At 42.3% G+C, this 15289-nt stretch overlaps 1 protein-coding gene across 1 annotated transcript; it reads right to left on the reverse strand.

Annotated features, from left to right (window-relative positions):
- Positions 1 to 567: 567 nt before the first annotated feature.
- LOC117994143 (tax1-binding protein 1 homolog B-like) lies at positions 568 to 11600 on the reverse strand. Its single transcript, XM_034982027.2, has 7 exons — positions 11497 to 11600; positions 9970 to 10090; positions 8995 to 9149; positions 8328 to 8459; positions 7122 to 7235; positions 5736 to 5834; positions 568 to 700 (listed from the first exon to the last, which is right to left on the reverse strand). The coding sequence occupies exons 1-7, from the start codon at positions 11590 to 11592 to the stop codon at positions 584 to 586; spliced, it is 834 nt and encodes a 277-aa protein (XP_034837918.1). The 5' UTR covers positions 11593 to 11600; the 3' UTR covers positions 568 to 583.
- Between the last annotated feature and the right edge of the window lie 3689 nt (positions 11601 to 15289).

Here is a 15289-nt window from a genome sequence, read left to right on the forward strand (position 1 = left end):
AAGGTCAAACTGAACGAAATTGTAAACTGTAGTTACGTATAAGTAACTAATAATAATTACTTATGCCTTAAATAAAATAAATTTAATATGAAGTATTTTAACATTAAAATTATGTAAGGAGCTTACCTATAAATAATTGAAGAAATTAAAAGTCCCGCAAATTACTATTGCGTTGGAACCATGTCTCATTTACATCAAAATGACGTCATTTTGACTTCAGCCGAAATAAAAACATACCATCAGGTCGAAACTTCAATCTAGTGCTGACGTCACTAAAATGGCGGCCACGCGCATTAGCAATATGCGGGACTTATACCAGACCAATATAAAAAACTTGGTCTGGAGGCGCCACTAGTATTATGGTATCTATGGTCACTATGTATATGGTCTAGACTCTAGTTCCACGGGTTTTCGATATTATGGCAAGGTGTTTTATTTTTCTGCTCAGGGTAATAAAAATCAGGCGTAAATAAAAAAAACAACACGACTGACTGCCCTGCCATTAAAAGAACTAAAAAGTAAAATTTTCAGATTTAACAAAAAAATTTAAAATTTAATTTTATGGCTCTGGATTCTGGGCACTCTACGCGAACTTGGAGCACTGCTGGCGGTACGGCATGCGCAGCGACGCGACGCAGCTCTTGTTGGACGACAGCTCCTTCCTCAGTCGCACAATGTCGATCTCAGCCTGCCGTTTACGCTGGAAATACACTGCTTCATTATTTTATATCGCATTCCAAGGCCTAGAGCCACACGACAATCTTCGTATGGCTCTAAGGCCTTGTTAACGGAGACGCGGGGCGTCGCGCGTTGCGACGGGCGGCGCGGCCCGCACTGAATTTAAACATATTATGGCGTAGTATAAGTGCGTTTACGGAGAAGCAATTTTATACGCGTTTGTTTGAGATGGAGCGTTTTTTGCGGCCGAGCCCGCGGATGGTATCGACGCGTCCCACGCAGCGTTCATCGTGGCGGCGCACGCGGCGGCAATTCTCGATGAAATGATGCCCACAGCGGAACCTTCTTCCAGTCTTTATTTGGAAATCGCATAACGCAGACGCGCCGGGCGGAGCGGGCGCCGCCACTCTTCCTGCCTCGCATCTCTATGAACAACATCGTATATTGCCATATTATGTTTGTGATTACGCGTGCGATGCTAAGTGCCGCTTCACGCGCCGCCTCACCGTAAACAAAAAAAAAACGTACGACGCGCCGCGAGACGCCACGACACACGCGACGCGCGACGCCCCGCGTCTCCGTAAACGAGGCCTAAAGTCTCAGACTGGGAACATCCAGAGGCGGATTAAATATCTAGAGCGCCCTAGGCAAGCACCTCAACCACCCCTCGAACAGCCATATTAAAAAATTTACTAACTTTTAAAGAACAAGGAATCGTCTCATTGCATAGCTGGTAGTTAGGGGGCGTCTATAAATTACGTGAGGTATTTTTTTGAATTTCCTGTCCCCCCCTCCCCCCTGGTGAGATTTTATTCAACCCCCTCCCCCATCCCCCAATCAATTGTATTACGATTATGCTTGAGATTAAATCTTTAGCATATACAATCTGAAATCAAAATATTATTTTTCTTTTGTTTCAATCAGAAAAAAATTTGCGTGATATTTGCCGAGACCCCCCTCTCCAACGTAAGATTAGATGAGATTTGACTCGACCCCCTCCCCCTTAAACATCTTACGTGATTTATGGACGCCCCCTTACTGATTATTACTATTTATGTGAACTAGCAAAGCTATAAATTTGACGACCTCCCTGGCGCAGTGGTGAGCGCTGTGGTCTTATTAGTGGGAGGTCCCGAGTTCGATTCCTGGCAGGGGTTTGGAATTTTATAATTTCTAAATTTCTGGTCTGGTCTGGTGGGAGGCTTCGGCCGTGGCTAGTTACCACCCTACCGGCAAAAGCCGTGCCGCCAAGCGATTTAGCGTTCCGGTACGATGCCGTGTAGAAACCAAAGGGGTATGGGTTTAATAAAAACTGCCATACCCCTTCCAGGTTAGCCCGCTATCATCTTAGACTGCATTTTCACTTACCACCAGGTGAGATTGCAGTCAAGGGCTAACTTGTAGCTGAATAAAAATAAAATAAAAAAATATATATATGTCGGAGATACTCGGCAGTAATCGGGACGCAAACGTTGTCTAGTGGCGTTGATCGAGTCTACGCATTATGACACAATCTGGGTTACCATGGACACGTAAGAAAAACAATATGGTTTGAAGATGGTAAGAGAAACGACTTGTGTACTTGTGTAGAATCGTATCCCGCGTTCCTATTAAGCCAACATGATAACCCTGTAGATAAACGCCCAATAGAAGGAAATACGACGATCCTAGAGCTCTCTGCCGACATCAGAAGCGGGATCAGTGTTGGCACAGACCGGGAACAACGGGAACGGTAATGATAATTGGCATACACTGTTTGAACAACAGAACGAAAACATGCGTGAACGGATTGCCACCTTACAATAACCTAAAACCAAATTACCGTGGAGATTTACCCGAGTTTGATTACCTGATAATCAGGCACGGATTCAAGATCATGCACGACGAACGATTATGACGTATGAAATCAAAATCAAAATAATTTATTCAAACTACGAGGATCCGAGCTATGGCGTTTACAACTAATATTCCTTTGCGGGACGAGCGCGACGAGGGCAGCTGGTGAGCGACACGTAGATGTCTGCGTCGTACAACCAATTTTAGGCATATTGGAACATAAAGGTGATGTAAATGCATTTTCTTAAGATTCCTGTGCTGAGTGCTCGTTGTTTAAATAAAGTTTTACATTCAAGTTTAACGCTGAATGTGTTAATAATGTGGTTTCTGTGGCTGCTATTGGTCAAACACGAATGTTCAGTACCTACGGAATGGATTTTATGTTGTGTACGTGACCGTTATACGTTAAAAGCTCTAAATTTAAATAGAAGTTACAAAATATGCACATGATAAATTTAAAAAAATGCCAGTAGGTCATGTACCACTCGAAGTGACGTAAACAATGTAATTGATGATCATGATGATGAGTAAGGTGATCAGTAACAGCTCGAGTAGAAACTCTATCGGCCATATGAAGTTTGACCGTGCCAGTAGTTATTACGTAGTCGCAGCCCGGTAGAAATCGGTGTCTCTTGGGGCAACTTGAGAGTCCGTGGGCGCGCGATGCGCGTTTAGCTCTGGTGGAGGTCGGGGTCTTGAGAGACCGTAGCGCAGACAGGTGCGCGTGTGTATGGGAGATGCACACGGATGATCCACTGCGATGGATGTGAGAGTGAAACCGCAATCCACGGGGGATGGATGTGCGTGGGCAATTACAATTGCTCGTTGATCCACTGTGATGGATGAGAGAGTGAAACCGCAATCCACGGGGGATGGATGTGCGTGGGCAATTACAATTGCTCGTTGATCCACTGTGATGGATGAGAGAGTGAAACCGCAATCCACGGGGGATGGATGTGCGTGGGCAATTACAATTGCTCGTTGATCCACTGTGATGGATGAGAGAGTGAAACCGCAATCCACGGGGGATGGATGTGCGTGGGCAATTACAATTGCTCGTTGATCCACTGTGATGGATGAGAGAGTGAAACCGCAATCCACGGGGGATGGATGTGCGTGGGCAATTACAATTGCTCGTTGATCCACTGTGATGGATGAGAGAGTGAAACCGCAATCCACGGGGGATGGATGTGCGTGGGCAATTACAATTGCTCGTTGATCCACTGTGATGGATGAGAGAGTGAAACCGCAATCCACGGGGGATGGATGTGCGTGGGCAATTACAATTGCTCGTTGATCCACTGTGATGGATGTGAGTGTGAAACCGCAATCCACGGGGGATGGATGTGCGTGGGCAATTACAATTGCTCGTTGATCCACTGTGATGGATGAGAGAGTGAAACCGCAATCCACGGGGGATGGATGTGCGTGGGCAATTACAATTGCTCGTTGATCCACTGTGATGGATGAGAGAGTGAAACCGCAATCCACGGGGGATGGATGTGCGTGGGCAATTACAATTGCTCGTTGATCCACTGTGATGGATGTGAGTGTGAAACCGCAATCCACGGGGGATGGATGTGCGTGGGCAATTACAATTGCTCGTTGATCCACTGTGATGGATGAGAGAGTGAAACCGCAATCCACGGGGGATGGATGTGCGTGGGCAATTACAATTGCTCGTTGATCCACTGTGATGGATGTGAGTGTGAAACCGCAATCCACGGGGGATGGATGTGCGTGGGCAATTACAATTGCTCGTTGGCTGTGGGAGCCGGGCCGATAGGAGTGTTGACTCGAGTGTTTTCAGAATACATTTTTTGGTTGAATTATTTTTGATTTTTAAAGTAAACGACTGATACATGGCTGTGGTAAAAAAAAAATGATTGAGAACCTATTTGTTTTGTTTATGAACAATAATGCGAAATAAACTGTAGCTCAGTTAAATGGTTTCTAGATATTTGAGATAACTGGCGATAATGATTTTAATAATTCTTAGATTTTCTCTATTGAAGTTGAAGTCAGAATTGGCCGAGGAATCAAGTACTCGTGTGTAAGTGTTTAAATAGCTACTCTTTGGTTGTTTTATTTCTTCTCAGAGTAACTGCAGCTGATGTACTTCACACGAGGGCGTGTGCTGCTAAGAACAGGAGTGTCGGAGATACTCGGCAGTAATCGGGACGCAAACGTTGTCTAGTGGCGTTGATCGAGTCTACGCATTATGACACAATCTGGGTTACCATGGACACGTAAGAAAAACAATATGGTTTGAAGATGGTAAGAGAAACGACTTGTGTACTTGTGTAGAATCGTATCCCGCGTTCCTATTAAGCCAACATGATAACCCTGTAGATAAACGCCCAATAGAAGGAAATACGACGATCCTAGAGCTCTCTGCCGACATATATAAAAGAAAAAGGTGACTGACTGACTGATCTATCAACGCATAGCTCAAACTACTGGAAGGATCAGGATGAAATTTGGCATGCAGATAGCTATTATGACGTAGGCATCCGCTAAGAAAGGATTTTTGAAAATTCCACCCCTAAGGGGGTGAAATAGGGGTTTGAAATTTGTGTAATCCACGCGGACGAAGTCGCGAGCATGAGCTAGTGTGTTCATAAACAAATAATTTTTTTTTGTTTTTTTTTAAAAAGAATATTAGCCATATTAAATGACTAATATTCCCCTTTCCTCTCCAACTAAGCGTCAGGCTTGTGCTAGGAGTAGGTACGACAATAGTGCAACGGGCGGGGTTTGAACCGTCGACCTTTCGGTTTTCAGTCCACTCCTATACCGGTTGAGCTATTGAGGCTCAAAAAAATCAAATTAGTACAATTACTTATTTTTAATTTTCAAAGTAAGACAACTATACCAAGTGGGGTATTATAATGGGATATATAAGTAAAGTTAGTGCATTCTAAAACTGATTTTTATTTATTTTTATGCATATAATTAAGTAAGTAAATAGTTTTTGCTTTGTCGTGCAAAATGTCGAAAAAAAATCGACTGTAGTACGGAACCCTCGGTGCGCGACAGGCTTGCGACGCGTAAATCTCGCGACCATTGCTGTCAAACATCCGGCTAGAGAGAGACAGTAATAGCCACAAAGCAAAATAAGAAGAAGACAGCAAATGAACTGTCGCATTGCTACTGCTGTCGCGTTGCTGTCGCTACTGCAACATTTTACGTAATCACCCCCTGGGTTTTTTTAAATCTACCTTGAGCTCGTTGGCGAGCCTCGCCTCGACCTGCGCGACGCGGTTCCTCAGCTCCGCGATGTCGCGCATCAGACGCGCGGCTGCCAGCTTGCTATCTGCCTGGAAGCAATAAGCCCAATATAAATTAAAATCCCACTGCTGGGCAAAGGCTTGCCCTGTAAATACAATAAGCTGTCATTCTACCGCAATCGAGCAGAACCTGTCATTATGTCAGGTTGGTGGCTCAAAATGAACAACCATTAAGATTTGTGTGGCTCTGTCATTTGTATGGGATTACGTAACAGAGAGAGCGCTATACAGCGGCAGAAAATAATGTACATGGGCTTTTAGAACGACATTTCGGCTTTGTAGAGCGCTGTCTCTATCACTCATACCTACTTATATGACGTTTAGTCGGTCTCAATGACAGAGACAACGCTCTACAACTAAATGGACATATTACATAAACATTACTTTCTGTCGCGTACTTTACTGACTTCTTTCCGTGAATAGAGTAAGACCATTGGTTGAATTCTCTCGGAGCGTTTCTGCTAACGATGCTGGGTAGTCGAGACATAAAACACGGTGCGAACCTGATCTACAGAACTACTCGAGTACTTCTTATGTTTCCTGAAACCCTAGTGTCGCCAGTCTCTTCGGAGGCGTGGGTTCGTATCCCACCGCTGCCACCATGTAATGAAATGAGGCTGGTTGACCCACACCCAACTTTATTTTATGAGTATCATCTCTCTCCGGTCGTTCCTTCATTGCTGAAGATCGTGGTCCTGGCAAACTGCCCTCGAATGGCTCTGTTTCCATCGGCTTCTGTCGGTGGCCATTTTTACAATGTGATGAAATCCACACCTGCTGGACTCCTTTAGCTGGTCGGACCACCTAGTTGGTGAGCGGCCTCTCGCTCTTTTGCCCTCAGTGTTGCCCGTCACTATGAGCTTTTCTAAGCTGTCGTCCCCCCGCCGTTTATGAGTATAAATCACGCAAATTGCTAATACGCGTGGCCGCCATTTGAGTGACGTCAGCACTAGACTGAAGTTTGGAGCTGATGCACGAACCTGTATACTTGTATAGATTTGTGAGCTGATGGTATATGTTTACTTAAATATACGTCAAATGACATCATTTCGATGTTAATGAGACATGGTTTCAGCGCAATAGCAATTTGCGAGACTTATATCTACATGTTTAATATAATAATTATTACACTACACCGTAAGTTGAAGTCTGTTCCTCACAATTCTTTCCATTCCTGGCATTCCCAGCAACATTTCTACTGACAATGTTGTGAAGTCCAGACATAGAAGACGGTGCAAACATGGTCTTCTCCAATACTGAACTCCTCGTTACTTCTTGTGATCCTGGAACCTTGGTAAGTTGAAGTATGTTACTCACAATTCTTGACGGAGCGTTCCTGGCAACATTTCTGCTGACGATGTTTGGCAGTTCTGACACGGAGCACGGCGCGAACAGGTGATCCACTGAATTCCTCGTCACTCCTTGTATTGCCTGCAAAAATAGTGGCCCATAAGACGAGAAACTATTATCACTAGCTTATGCTCGCGACTTCGTCTGCCTGGACTACGACTGTTTTACCCCCTTACGGTTGCATTTTCAAAAATCCTTTCTTAGTGGACGTCTACGTCATGAAATAGCTGTCTGCATGCCAAATTTTAGCCCAGTCCATCCAGTAGTTTGAGCTGTGCATTGATAGATCAGTCAGTCAGTTAGTCGGCTTTTTCTTATTAGATTAGATGATAAATCTAGTGGTCAGCGGTCTCTGCCTGGCTCACCCTACGTGACGGCAAGAAGATACTTACTACCAAACCAACTGAAATGCCATCTTATAATCAGGTTTCAACTGAGGTTCCACCAGTTACTAGAAACGTACTTAGTTTTATGACCATTAATCAATGCCATGCATTAGGTGTCTTCTTTTTCCGTAAACTATGTAGGTGTAGGCACAGACCACTACCTATAGACGCCTAATAGCCGGACACCCCCGATCGTCAAGCTTAGACAGTGGCTTAGCATAAAAGTCTGCCCACGCCCGTTCCCTACCCTCATTCCGGACATTGTCTTGATTAGGTACGTGACTTTTGAGTCCACCAATAACAACAAAGCATTCTCCCCTGTCCCCCGCCAACATTTTACAATTTTGTTTTCAGCAAGGTGACGACAACTCTTCGAATTTTCTGAGGTACTTGTTTGCCCAAGTAGGTATACGATTAAACTCAAAGCAACGGGACACCAACGTATACAGGTTGTAACCAGAACGCTAGCAAAAACTTAGTGTCGTTGTTATACTAGCTAAACACAATCCAATACCAATAACCATTTGCCACATTTTGTAGTTTTAGTGATTTAGTCATAGAGATAGTTTAGTATTTTACAACCTCGCAATGTATAGCGTGCAAAATTCGGGTCAGTGCCCTGCTTACGACGCGGCATTGACTCCGAGTGACCTTCTAACGTAACGTTTGTTGACCTTTAGCGTCAGTCATATATTTTTCGCGTTTTTTTTTATGGTATCATATCTGTAATCATCAGTAGTATCACCTGTCTTCGTTTTTGCCAGCGTTCTGGTTACACTCTGTATACCTGAGCGACAGCGTTCCTGGCATGCTGCAGGTGATGAGCCTCCTCCTTCTCCAGGTGTCGCTTGAGATGCTCCAACTCGTTCACGATGTTGAACTTCTCCCTTTCTAGTTTCTGGTTCGCTTGTTTTAGTGCCTGAAAAAAAAGGTTAAGGGAGGGAGGGTTAGACTAGATAATATTTTTGGTGACTTTTTGTCCATAAATTTTTCCTTTCCGAGATCTTCGAATGGAGGTCCTCGCCATGGCCTATACCTGGCAGTGGAAGGCTAATCAATCCATACTAAGTAATAATTATAAATACGAAAGTTGTCTGTCTGTCTGTCTGCTAGCTTTTCACGGTCCATCCAATTTCATCAATCGATTTTGATGAAATTTGGTGTACTTACTTACTCAAATTTGGTGTAAGTATGTACCTACTCTAATAATTCCGTGGGAACTCTTTAATTTTCGGGGATAAAAAGTAGCCTATGTGCGCTCGGGATATAAGCTAGCTCTTCCCCATACATTTAACCAAATTGTTAGGAAAGGTACAGGCGACAGACAACTTGAATCCCAGAGACGGACTTTTAAGTCAAGAGTGAATAGGATCTTCTAGGAGAACTAGGCTGCTTCGTTACTTGCCAGCAGGTCGGATTGAAGCTAACTGTCAAGCGCTAGGAAAACTACAAACCTTCATCTTCTCTTTCTTATCAAAATGACACTCTTCTATTCTTCTTTTGAGCTTCCTTCTCAACTCTTCTAGCATGCTGGAGAGTGTGGTTCTGTTGGTTTCTAAATCTGCTCTTTGTTGAACTATCTGGTTGATAGCAGTGAGGAGTTTGATTCCTGTGGGATGTAGGTATTTAGTTAAGTATTAGCTGATGCCCGCGACTTGGTTCGCGTGGAATTAGGTTTGTTAAGAATCCCGTGGGAACTCTTTGATTTTCCGGAATAAAAAGTAGCCTATGTCACTCTCCAGGTCTTTATCTATAGCTACTCATGCAAAAAATCACGTCAATCCGTTGCACCGTTGCGACGTGATTGAAGGACAAACCAACAAACTAACAAACAGACACTTTCACACACACAGATAATAAGGGTACTGATTTAAGATGCATGTGCCCTGGGCACAAAGTTCGTAAAACCGATAGACGGCGTTGGGATCCCAAGGTGTTGGAATGGCGACCTCGCACCGAAAGACGTAGTGTTGGAAGATTTCCCACTAGATGGACGGACGTCAGACGAGTTGCATAGAGCCGCTGGATGGCGGCGGCGCAAGACCGTGGCGTGTGGAAGTCCCTACAAGAGACCTATGTCCATCCTGGACAATTACGTGAGATTAAACGCCTGTCGCAGAAGAATAGAATAGAATAGAATGTTTTTTTTATTCATGTAAACTTTTTACAAGTGGTTATGAATAGTCAGGTAGTTTTAAGTTACCATTACCAAGGTACCACTGGTTCGGAATGCCGTTCCTACCGAGAAGAACCAGCAAGAAACTCGGCGGTTGCTCTTTTTAATTTTTCAATTTACAATGTTATTATACCGTACTATTCGTTCGTTCGCAAGATTCGTAATCACCCCGCCGTACTCTGTAGTGAGCTGGCTATGGATTGATCATGATGATGATGATGATGATGCGTAGAGGATGATGATGATGACTTACTTTGTTCATTTAGTCTGTATCTCTGAGCGGCAGGCTGGAACATGCAGTCGGGGCTCGGGGCTCCGCTGTCCACGCTGAGGAGTGAATTTGATGCGAAGGGGTGCATGCCGTCTGGGGAATCCTGGAAATGGAAAAAATGAAGAAATAAAGAACCTATGACGGAGTCCATGTTAGACTGCATCGTCACTTACCATCAGGTGAGATTGCAGTCAAGTCAACTTTTATCTGAATAATAATAATAAAAAAAAATATAGGTAGGTAAGTCCAATCTGAAGTAATTGCAACATGTTGATTAGCGCAGGTATATTATAAATGCGAAAGTGTGTCTGTCTGTCTGCTAGCTTTTCACGGTATATCCGTTCAACCGATTTTAATGAAATTTGGTATAGAGACAGCTTGCATCCCGGGGAAGGACATAGGTTACTATTTATCCCGGAAAATCAAAGAGTTCCCACGGGATTTTTAACAACCTAAATCCACGCGGACGAAATCGCGGGCATCATCTAGTAGATTAATAAAAAAAATCCAGCTAAAATCTGTTTTTGTACAAATGCGCTGTCTTTAGATTTGATTTATTGTTTTTGGGCGTAATTAGGTAGGTACCTACTTATTTCTTTTAATTTGCCACTATTTTTCACTAAGCTTTCACTAGACGGATTCTATATTAAGCCACATCTTAGCCCACAGAAATGATCTTAACCTACAGAAATATTACCTTTTGTCTTATGGCCAGTAGGTAGGTATTTAGTTCTGTAATAAGCTGCAAGTAGGTATATAGGATTGTAGCTCGTAACTTTTGGTTTTAAGTTTGCGTAATAATTATCACCACTAGGTATATCTTACAAATCCAACATCTGACTATCAAAAAGAGTAATTTATTACCTATTTTGAACAAATCATTTGACTTTGACTTTGACTTCTTACACCAACATCTACCAAACAGGAAATAGTCAAAGGACAAAGCCGCGGCCGTTTCCGCGGTGACCGATTCCTGCGCCGCCGAATCCTTTGCGCACCCTGCACCATCATTGTTTATTTTTAGGATTCCGTACCTCAAAAGGAAAAACGGGACCCTTATAGGATCACTTTGTTGTCTGTCTGTCTATCGGTCAATCTAGAAACCTACAGGGTACTTCCCGTTGACCTAGAATCATGAAATTAGGCAGGTATAGGTACCTAGATCTTATAGCAGACATTCGGGGGAAAATCTGAAAACCGCGAAAAATATGACGCTTTGTCGGTCTTAACGACCGAGACAGTGCTCTACAAAATTTGCTGTCTCCTTCTAAAGATTGATCTTCATCACTTATGGCCGCGTTCTGTAGGTACTTGATATTGAAAAGAGCAACTGCCGAGTTTCTTGCTGGTTCTTCTCGGTAGGAACGGCATTCCGAACCAGTGGTAAATTAAACTAGTTGACGATTCATAAGCACTTGTGAAAGTTTACTTGAATAAAAATATATTCTATTCTATTCTTTCCTATCCTATCCTATCCTATTCTATTATATTCTATTCTATTGGACTCACTAAAGACTTAAACTTGGGTAGTTCGTCGTTGGAGAACCTCACGCTGTGGTTGTTGCGGTTCTTCTGGGCTGACGACTGCATCATCTTGAGCGCCATCTGGTGGCTTTACCTAGAGGAATCGATTATACAAGCTGTCATTAGTTAAAATATAATACAATAGAATTTTTTTTTATTCAAGTACCAAGCTGTGATAGCCTAGTTGTTAGGACGTCTACCTTCTAATCAGAGGTCGGGGGTTCCATCCCAGGCGCGCACCTCTAACTTTTCGGAGTTATGTGCGTTTTAAGTAATTAAATACAGTTATTTATTTATTTATTTATTTTACACTTTATTGCACACAACACAAAGTAAACATTGAAAAAACACAATACAGGATCTTAATCTAATAGCTGTAGCATGCAAAGGCGGCCTTATCGCTAAAGCGATCTCTTCCAGGCAACCTTTGACGAAAGGAATCACGAAAGCACGGGTTGGTGCGGCAGCCGAAAATGGCCCTAGGTATATTATATTATTATAAATTAGACTACATACACAGTACATTCTAATAATACACAAATATATATAAATATATATACCTATATACATATCTCTATAATATACTACATAATTCTGTTTACATAGATAAATAATAGTTCTTCAAACGATTTTTGAAGGAGTTTAAGGATTTCGCCTGACGTATTTCAGCTGGGAGTGAATTCCAGAGTTTGACACTGTTACTGGTGAAAGAGTTACCATAGTATACCGTGCACTTACTTACTTACTTTAGTTACTTTAACGGTGAAGGAAAACATCGTGAGGAAACCTGCATGCCTGAGAGTTCTCCATAATGTCCTCAAAGGTGTGTGAAGTCTGCCAATCCGCACTTTACCAGCGTGCTGGATTATGGCCCGAAACCCTTTTAATTCTGAGAGGAGACCCGTGCTCAGTAGTGAGCCGGCAATGGGTTGATGATGATGAAAACAAATAATTATAAAAATAAAAAAGGTAGCTGTGCCTATAAATCGCTTTCCAATCGGCCAATCAAGAAGCGAGGCGAGCGCGGGTGTGCGGGGCTTCCCCCGCCTCATACCCCGATTGCCATCTCACCCTGTCGCGCACTAAGTACAGATAGGCACAGATTATATATTACCTATATTACTATTAGTTCGTATTGAGAATGTTTTTATTTTTATTTTTGAAAAAAGGGAAAAACTTGATACTGGTAAAAAAGATAAAAATAGAGCTCACCGAATCCAAACTCAGCAAGTTTTGCTTTTAGTATGGCATTTTGCATAGAATTTTCGTATATCGAGACGGGGGAAACAAAATCATCCTTTATACAGGATGCTTAGAATATGAGACACTTTTTAATGATTTATAACTTAGGTATAGTACGTTACAGGTCGAGATGGCAACGGATTTTGCATGGGTGTAGTTAAAGATCTGGAGAGTGTAACGCTACTTTTTATCCTCGAAAAACAAAGGTTCCCAGAGGATTTTCAAAAACCTAAATCCACGCGGACTAAGTAGTGGGCATCAGCTAGTAAATAAATAAAAACTCCAACGTATTTGGGGGGTTTTACTCTATCAATACCATATCGCGCTTCTGAAATCGCTGGGTTTCAAGAACATACCGAGTCCAGACACATTGCGATTTTGTAAATACCATATTTTTTTATTTCCTCGAAACAGCTGCGCGATTGCGGGAGAATGACAGCTACACTGTTACGATCGCAATCACCTCTGATTGGTTGACGCTCGCTCACTATTGGCTACAATGCATTGTTGCAACAAAAAGCGCACAAATTCAGCCAATCACAACAATTGAGATTGTAATAATGAATGACGCAGGTTTTAGGCAATCGCCCTACAGGATCGCGATATCTCATGACATTATTGATAGTGTAACAGTAGGTCGATCAAACCTGCATCAATCATTATTACAATCTCAATTTTATTGTTTTGATTGGCTGAATTTGTTGCAACAATACATTGTAGCTAATAGTGAGTGAGCGTCAACCAATCAGAGGTGATTGCGATCGTGACATTGTAGCTGTCATTCTCCCGCAATCGCGCAGCAGCAGGGCGATTGTCTAAAACCTGCATCAATCATTATTACAATCTCTTATTGTTCGGATTGGCTGAATTTGTGCGATTCTTGTTACAACGATGCATTGTGGCCAATAGTTAGCGAGCATTAACCAATCAGAGATGATTGCGATCGTGACATTGTAGCTGTCATTCTCCCGCAACCGCGCAGCCAAAGAAGTTCGAAGTCGCGCAGCAGGCCCCTGTAACTTTCAGTAGTTAGGATTTTCTGCCGTGCCACTGCCGTCGTGCGTCGTCGTTGCGGTCGCGTTTTATTTATACCCACCTGTTCGGTAAAATTCTGATCCTCCTGTAGCCGCGAGCTAACGAGCCGTACTTGGTACGGGGGTATGCATCGTAAAAAATAAAATCATAACCGTAGCGTTTGCCAATGATCTGCCATGTTGGGATCGTGTTCTACAATACGTCGCTATTCACGTAGATTCCACTGTGAAGAATAAATAAATTGTAAAGTTTTAATTATTAGAATTTCTAGTGAAAAATTCGCTTTACCTTTTAGGTCAAAATCACAAAGCTGAAATGGTATCTCTTTAACATGCTACAGAAGGGGTAGGTACCTACCTATTTCTACTTTCTGCGAGACACTTGCTTTTTAAAATTGAACAAAATGGTACCAAAAACGAAAATTCTAAAAAAATTACATAACTGGCTGATTTTGCATGCGCAGTGACGACTATTTAAATGTTTTTACATGTTTTAATCCCATTTCATTTGTCGTCGGCTGTCGTCCAGTAGAGGTCCCCTATTTACAATCTACCTAATTATACCTACCTACATAAAAGCATGTAGGTACCTAAAAGCTTTTAAAGTTTTTTTTGTTAACACATTCTAGGGCTTCTAGTAATATTTTTTAGGGATAATAGAGTAATTTAGAGTAGATTAGAGCCTCAATAGCTCAACGGGTAAAGGAGTGGACTGAAAACCGAAAGGTCGACGGTTCAAACCCCGCCCGTTGCACTATTGTCGTACCTACTCCTAGCACAAGCTTGACGCTTAGTTGGAGAGGAAAGGGGAATATTAGTCATTTAACATGGCTAATATTCTAAAACAAAAAAAAAATGTCCTTGTGCAGCAGCAAATACACACTGTGAAAATGTTAACTCTTTGCATAAATATGTTTCATGAGATACATTGGTTGTTTGGTTCGCTGACAGAAAAACGGACAGCGAAGGCTTTACAAAATTATTCTCTTCCATAATGTATTCTAGCCCCATAAACTAACGCTATACAAAAAAAAACACTTCATTTTATTATTACAGTCCAAGGACCCTATTTGCTGTCGATTACGAACGATGAACATGTTTTTCTGACACAATCGTGGGCTGAACGCTAATGCACAAAGCCGTCCATCGCATAAAGACAGTGGTTCGGCAAAGCAAAAGTTATTACACCAAAGCACGCGATTACAATCACGCACGATATTGCAAAAATACCCCGTTTGCCGAATTGCTCTTACTTATACTTTAGAGGACGAATTGCTCGTTTGAAAAGGACGTCTCCATTAGCACGATCAATCTGTGAATAGAACTTGGGACATTTAGGTTTAATTAATACCTACTCAAGAAGCTTAAATAAATGAGGTCCTGATGAGGAGAGGGTGGTGCTAGTTACAAATAGGGTAGTTAGAGCTGTTCTAATAACTTTGTTTGAATTCGAAATACAACAAAACTAGGTAAATTGTAAAATTTGTAATTGCGTCATCTCT

This window comes from Maniola hyperantus, chromosome 26 (assembly GCF_902806685.2).
Source record: "Maniola hyperantus chromosome 26, iAphHyp1.2, whole genome shotgun sequence".
Classification (NCBI taxonomy): Eukaryota; Metazoa; Arthropoda; class Insecta; order Lepidoptera; family Nymphalidae; genus Maniola; species Maniola hyperantus.

Bases quoted from the DNA above. Each gene is read 5' to 3' on its own strand.
- LOC117994143 (XM_034982027.2), bottom strand. From the start codon at position 11,592: ATGGCGCTCAAGATGATGCAGTCGTCAGCCCAGAAGAACCGCAACAAC. The intron at 9,150-9,969 runs GTAAGTCATCAT...TACATCCCACAG, and splicing joins ATACAGACTAAATGAACAAA to GAATCAAACTCCTCACTGCT. The intron at 5,835-7,121 runs GTGAGTAACATA...TATTGCTTCCAG, and splicing joins GGAACGCTCCGTCAAGAATT to GCAGATAGCAAGCTGGCAGC.